Here is a 7500-nt window from a genome sequence, read left to right on the forward strand (position 1 = left end):
GACATAATTTTGATGTCAGATATATACAATATCTACTCGTTCCAGTTTTATTTTACACTTGTATAATTTAGATAATCATTGATATAACTTCTATTACACTGAAGAATGTTGTTTAAAAACATGTTTCTCAAAATTTTACAATATGCCTTCTGGAAAGCACAAGGACACGTGCAAACATTACAAAGATTCACACAGTATTTGACGTACCAAGACCGTGCCAGATAATGTAATATTGATTATTTTAATATAGTTTTGATATTCAGTATCATATTAACCTAAAAGACAATCATACTGGCTTGATTTTTCTTATTACTATATTTTTTTAGATAATTTAAAGAGATATGAAATATGGATTTCTCTATCCACTCTCCCAACATTATTTGTGGTTAATCAATAGCTCTCATGGTTTCCAAACACTTCTCGAACTCTTGCATGACGAGGTCCCTTTCACTGCTGATGCTGTAATAGTACAGCGAGATCCACAACACGTCCACCAGCATTCCAAAGCTGATGCTGAAAATGTTGAAGATTTCATCGTATGCCCTGACCTCCTTGTTGCTTTCCTGTTGTTTTCCTTTCTTGGCCATTGGGTCCAGTTCTGCCCAAGCTGACGGGGGATTGTGGCCCTTATGGACCATGGCTGGCGTCACTGGTCCTTGCCCGGTCCACGGCGGCAAAAGGAACTTCTTGGGAGCCTGGTACAGCGCAGGACCGGGAACAGCGCCCCCGCCCTCCATGCCGGATTCCAGTGCCTCCTCCTTCGCCTTCATGACCGACCTTCGGATGAGGAAGAGGACCGAGTGGTGGAGGACAACGAGGAAGAGGCGGACGATGATAATGAGGAAGATCACGTCGATGGCTTTGTGGGAGGCGGAGGCGGGGACGGTGGCGGCGATCTGGGAGAAGAGGGCCGCCACGACGATCAGGCACGAGAGGGTCACCATGATGCGGTCGCTGCGGAGGGACGGGGAGGATGGGAGGTATAACGCACGAGAATATACGTGCAGGCAGAACACAGAGGGAGGAGAGCAGACATAAAAGGAGGAGAGCAATAAGAAGAGATGAGGAGGAGAGCAGACAGAACACAGAGGGAGGAGAGCAGATAGAAGACAGAGGGAGGAGAGCAGACAGAAGACAGAGGGAGGAGAGCAGACAGAACACAGAGGGAGGAGAGCAGACAGAAAAGGAGGAGAGCAATAAGAAGAGATGAGGAGTAGAGCAGACAGAAGAGAGGGGGAGGAGAGCAGACAGAAGTGAGAGGAAGAAGGAGAGATAAATACATGCGAGAGGCCGGTTTATAGTCCTTTTGTGACAGATCTCACTGAGCTGAGCAATACGATACAACATGCAGTCACAAGCACAAAGTTAAAGTTAAAACCAGAGACGAAGACGAAGAATAAGATGAAGAAAAAAAAAAGAATTTGAAGAAGAAGAAGACGAAGTTAAAGAAGAAAACGAAAGAGAATTTGAAGAAGAAGAAGAGGGAGTTAAAGAAGAAAATTTGAAGAAGAAAAAGTAGACGAAGAAGTTAAAGAAGAAAGAAGAAGACGAAGAAGAAACACATGTATTTAATATACACACTAATGAACTTCACAAGACAGACTGATACCTGAAGTTTTCATGACTGAAGAACTGGGTCATGTAGCCGATAAGGGTCAACACCAAACATGGGCTGAAGGTCGTGAAGACGTAAGAAGCATAACGTCTTCTGAGGAGAACCTGTGGGTTGAGATCGGTAAGTTCATCTGTTCATCATTCACTAACCCTCCCTCATTCTCTCTCTATTTCTGTCTCTCTCACTCTCTTTGCCTCTATCTACACTTTTCTAAAGAAAAGAGAGTCGTTTTCCTCTGAATTATGCTCAAGCATTATTTATATGTTTACTTGTCCTAGCTGCAACACTAGGTGCATTGGATCAACGTCACGTTGGTTCAAGCACAGAATTCTTGAACATATGGGGAAATCCATGAGCCACCAAGTGAACATGACTCCAGGACGCTATTCCGAAACCTAGTCCACAATCTCCATTGAGCGTCCAGTCATTTTCGATGGGAGGCTGAGCCCATGCTGTTTATCACGAAGTTCTTTCTCATAGTTGGAAAGATACACGTTTCAGGACTTTTCACTGTCCCACTCTTTCTCTCTCTCTCTCTCTCTCTCACTCTCTTTGCCCCCCCCTCTCTCTCTCTGTACGTTTATATACATATATATATGTATATAAATGTAATCAATTTGTCTTACCTGAAACGTAACTTTTGTGATGTCGCCGTTGTCATCAGCGTGAGGGATGTAGCAGAACTTAGACGGCGTGATCAAGGGGAGCTTCTTGGACTTGGGCGCCGTCGACACGTCCTGGACGTGACACCAAAACCCTCTTAATCGCGTTTTTCAGTCCGAGATTGCTTAGATTTATTCATATTTATGATATTTATTCTGTATATGTATATGTGTGTGCATGTATGAGTGACCGTATTTATGAATAAATGTAGGCTTATATATGTAGATTTAATAGTTGTGTACATATTCACACATACATATTTCATGCAGCGCGTGCGCACGCGTGTGTGTGTACGTCTAATAAGTACATGCTTAATCATATTAAAATCTAGAATTCCAACCGACATTTCCCAACTTTTGGGGGATCTTACAAAAACGCAAAAAGTGAGAAATAGTGAGAAATATAATATGAGTAACAATAAAAACAAATATTTGCAAAGGAAACTCACAATATCGCGAAAAACGGCCTTGAAGGATCTGCTAAACTGCCGAAGCGAAATGTTAACTGAACACACGTGGACGTCGAAGGGGAAGAGACCGAGCTCGAAGTGGCACTTGTACGAAGCCTCGAAGATTTCGACCAACTCCAAGAAGGCATCCTGGTCCGCGTTGTACGTATATCCTGCGTGCGTTTGGCTTAAATCATTTCTTTATAACTCTTTCTGCACGTATCTCCTGCATGTGTTTGTATTTTTGATAAATCTATATACCTGTTTCAGTTTTTATATGAAGGTTCACGTAATGGTTTGATTCAGCAAGGGTCCAGAGTATACTTTAATAGTAATAATTATACAAGACCAATAGCTTTAAACAAACACTTATTTTAACACTTTCGTATTACTTTTTGAAACCTGTAATATTATATCTTTTAGTTGAATCAAAGGACGAAGACCGTGTACCTTTAAACCTAATAATAGATCCACATTTCCATCCTGTACTTACCTTCCAACCCCTCTTGTGTTAGTATAGTACCAGACGTTTCTCGATGAGCCAAGACGACGTCCCTCACTTCGCTTCTCCTTAAGTGAGAGAGAATGTCCTTGAAGACGGCGTTGTTGAGTTCCATGGACGGCACCCAAATGTCGGCGGCATCGATGACATTTTCTGAGGCCGTCGCGCTTATCTGGGACAGGTGGATTCTCCCGTCGCGCCAGCTAGTGCGAAACTGTCCGGGAAAGTCGTGCTTTTACGATCCGGTTAACATGCAGTTTTGAGTGGTTCTGAATCGAAATGAATACTCATACTGGGAATGGTGCTGTTCCTTACCTCGGTATTAACCCTGATTACATTCTCATAGACATCGACCTCAAGGACATCCATCGCGGCCACAGTGAGGTTAAGATCCGTGAAGAACTTATGAGGACGCTCTTTGCGGTATGTGGCTGGCAGGGGCAGCAAGATAGAGCACTCCTCATCGCTGCCGTCGGAACATTCTTCTATTCCGTTGCAGCGTTTGTTCAGATCAATGCACAACCCGTTGCTACATGTAAATTCGTCCTATTATGAGGAAAAAAAAAAGTGTTTTGATTACATGTAAATAGTTTTACAAATCATATGATTTTCTGTTAACGTACGCACAGAACCAACCTTTGAGCAAGCAGTGAAGGTAAAGACCCTCTTTTCTTCATTCTCATATTTCCATTCGAAACGCCCTACAGGTTGTAATCCATTGTTAACTGCAGAAGCCACCTTCTGGCCATCTGAATCGAGGAGGGTAAGTAAATTCCCGTCTGTCTGTATCTGCCTTCCAGACAAAGCAAGAAATGCAGGTTTGAAACTGTAGGGGAGAAGGTAAAAGGCTTCTTCCTCCGCATCATTGTCCGCACGGATTTCAAATCTTTGGGTCTTCGGCACCTGCAGAAAAGGAGGAAAAAGTACTCGCTCATGATTTGTCGAATGAGAAGGGTTCCTTACTGTATGCTTAGAGCGTACATATTCCTCCTCACTTATATCATTAGACATACGCTCTTGATAGTTATGTAATATCCCGCCGAGTCTTCCATTTATGTACCTAATTGTTTTCTCAACTGAAACGAATTCTCGAGATTAGTCTTTTAACAATTGCTCAAACTTACTTCACATGCTAATGCTTTTAAATCATCCAAACACCGGTATGGCATGATATCGTAGTTGCCTTCATAAGCCATAAATCTGAAACAGTCATTCGCCCAAACAGACAGCAAACTGGTGTAGTTCTGCATTGAGACCTGAAAAGTATGAACCATAGGTGTATATATCCTCTGACTATGTGAGCGTATGTATATGCACGTATGAATGTAGGCAGATATAGATTCTGAAGATTAAACAAAATACTTAAGGAGCATTTAATCGCTAAAGTAAAATATTGGTCACCTTTACGAAAAAGTCCCAAGTTGAAGATTCGGATACGTTGGGCAAGTTCCCACCGTAGGCGATGCAATAATCCCGTGCCTCGTAGTAGTTCAGATAGGCATACCCCATCATTATATATTTATTTTCTCTGCGGGGAATACACAGGTCTTCTTCCTGTATCTCTGCGACTTCTAAGAACCTGAATGATTGATTAGCAATAAAGAAGGTATTAAATAACACGAAATGAACAACAAATTGCTATAGTATATCACTTTGATTCTACGAAACTATATAATTTTGCATCACATATACAAAAAAAAAAAAAAAAAAAAAAAAAAAAAAAAACGAGACCACTAACCCATTTGCGGCGTTGGTGTCACTAACAAGATATTCTGAGAAGTTGCTAGTGCTAGTGATGGTACCAATCTTTACATTTCCTCCCCCTATGACCTGCCATACACCGTTGCCAAGGTCTTCGCCAGGCACCTCGCCACACCCGGCCAACGTCAACATCTGCATGTAGGTTTTTCATTATGGCAATTCTTCCTGTGGATGTGTGCTATGGTCTTTGTCTCTCGCCATTTCTTTACACACACACACTCATATATCTCATCATTCCACTGTAAGCCTAACGCCCATATTGCAAGGCATTTTAAGGGAGCCTTAAAGTGTCTCTTTCCAGTTATCGCAAAATTTGAGGAAAGGTTTTAAGGGAGGTTGAGCTAGCCTTTTATGACGTGGTGTTTCAGACTGAACTTAACAAGCTAATAACTGTAGCAGTCTAGAATACCATACATTTCTAAATACACAATACCGCTGGGTTTATAACGTTGCCTGTATACTGCACAAAATTCAGGTTCTCAGCAATAACATCCACTCTTCAAAGAAAACTTTCTGTACCCGAAATACCTTTCATAGCTTTAATTCAATATATATTTGTTTTCGTTACATACTTGGATTAGTAGACTGCTACAGCCCACATTCGATTGCGCTCAATGTACCTGACCTTCTTATGAAAATGTTGCTTCTTACACAACCACAGCACTGTCCACACATTTTTCCCTCCCTGTTGCCTTCTACTATACATCATGCATTCCCATGGCTTCTATTTGGGAAGACGATGCATATGTTAAGAAAAATATGGTGTGATGTGGTCAACTACTCGTTTTGTGTCCAGGAAGAAAACGACGAAACAGCATAAGGCGTTTTAAAATCTCTTTTAGTTCCATTCTCCCTTTTACTCGTTTTCTTTTATTTATGCAATGACTATGGTGTGCTGTCATCCACGTAAGGTTGGAAAAATGTGGAAATGTTAAAATTGATGAAATGTTAAAATTGATGTTACACGTATTGTGTTTGAATGTGTGTGTGGATTCTCATTCTGCGCACCCGTTGGAACAAGTGGAACTAGGTTGCGGACTCCCTTCGGTTCGCTGGCCAGAGGTTGAATACTACATTAGCAGAGAAGCAAACCCAGACTATATATATATATATATATATATATATATATATATATATATATATATATATATATATATATATATATATATATATATATATAGCCTTTGACCAAACCTATAAGAAACTGTATAGTTAATTGAAAAACGTTTATTTGTTCATATTTTAAGTATATATATTTAAAAGCTGCCAATCACGAATTTTGATTGTACCCTTGTTACCACCAGTGAATTCTATGAATCCTTTCTCTCGGTGTTTTCCATCTGCTGTCATGGAGTTACGAGGGAAACTTCTCATTAAGTAAGAGGCTTTGATTTATTAGCTCAAAATCTTAGTAGTTGTTAGACAGCAGTAGTTTCACCCGCATATTCGTTTAATGTGTGTTTTTTTTAATGAGATTCATGCTAATTATAAATGATTTGATACATAACAGCATTAAGAGGACAGAATAAGCATCAAAACGTATTTCCGATGAATGTGTGGACATATCAATCACAGCTCTCCGAACACAATTATTTTGTAAAGCTGCTGACCCTTACGATAAATGTAAACATGTATATATATACATATGTATATATATACATATATATATGTATATATATATATATATATATATATATATATATATATATATATATATATATATATATATATATATATATATATATATATATATATATATATGTATACACATAAATACATAACGTATTTATACATGAGTATAAATATATAGTATATGTATATATATACAATATATATATATATATATATATATATATATATATATATATATATATATATATATATATACAGAAAGAGAAAAAGAGAGAAGTTATGTTAATTAATTTTCCATTTTTCAAAAGAACTAAAATCAAATGAAGACTCGTTTGAAACATTTTGAGACCTGCAGCCGAAGGCAACATAAAAAAACGGTCAAATCTTCCCCATCTTTCCTTTACAAAGACGTGCGTACCTCTTGTCTGTCGAGTCTACGAAGAAAGATTCGCGGGATGGTGACTCTGCCTCCGATCGACTGGACAATCGACAAGTCATCGTAGTACGTGCTGGGAATCCCGACGGTCAGGTTGTAGGGGATCTGCGCCGGAAGATGTGCGGAAGGTCAGGTATGTTGGGCGATGTGGTTAGGGACTATTTCTTCCCAAAAAGAAACTAGCAAAGATTATTTTACATATACATATACGTGTATATGTATATATATATATATATATATATATATATATATATATATATATATATATATATATATATATATATATATATATATATATATATATATATATATACAGTGCCCCGGGGACCCATAACCCAAACCTCCTTCCCCCTTCCCCATGAAATTCACCCAAACTCAAATCAACTCAACCTAACTCATATCCACTTCCAAACAATAGCTATATAGCAAAATCATACGAAAAG

The 7500-nt window shown here is 39.1% G+C and overlaps 1 protein-coding gene across 1 annotated transcript in view; it reads right to left on the minus strand.

Annotated features, from left to right (window-relative positions):
- Nucleotides 1-33: 33 nt before the first annotated feature.
- Nucleotides 34-7500, minus strand: part of LOC113826533 (uncharacterized) — a 19360-nt gene continuing 11893 nt past the window's right edge. Inside the window, exons 5-15 of the mRNA XM_027379435.2 lie at nucleotides 7040-7162; nucleotides 4967-5121; nucleotides 4630-4807; nucleotides 4353-4484; nucleotides 3865-4131; nucleotides 3544-3774; nucleotides 3220-3442; nucleotides 2727-2899; nucleotides 2242-2352; nucleotides 1610-1719; nucleotides 34-954 (exon numbers count right to left, since the gene is read on the minus strand). Coding sequence (XP_027235236.2) covers nucleotides 387-954; nucleotides 1610-1719; nucleotides 2242-2352; nucleotides 2727-2899; nucleotides 3220-3442; nucleotides 3544-3774; nucleotides 3865-4131; nucleotides 4353-4484; nucleotides 4630-4807; nucleotides 4967-5121; nucleotides 7040-7162 — 2271 coding nt within the window. The 3' untranslated portion in view covers nucleotides 34-386. The remainder of the gene's footprint in view (nucleotides 955-1609; nucleotides 1720-2241; nucleotides 2353-2726; nucleotides 2900-3219; nucleotides 3443-3543; nucleotides 3775-3864; nucleotides 4132-4352; nucleotides 4485-4629; nucleotides 4808-4966; nucleotides 5122-7039; nucleotides 7163-7500) is intronic.

This window comes from Penaeus vannamei, chromosome 2 (genome assembly GCF_042767895.1).
Source record: "Penaeus vannamei isolate JL-2024 chromosome 2, ASM4276789v1, whole genome shotgun sequence".
Taxonomy (NCBI): Eukaryota; Metazoa; Arthropoda; class Malacostraca; order Decapoda; family Penaeidae; genus Penaeus; species Penaeus vannamei.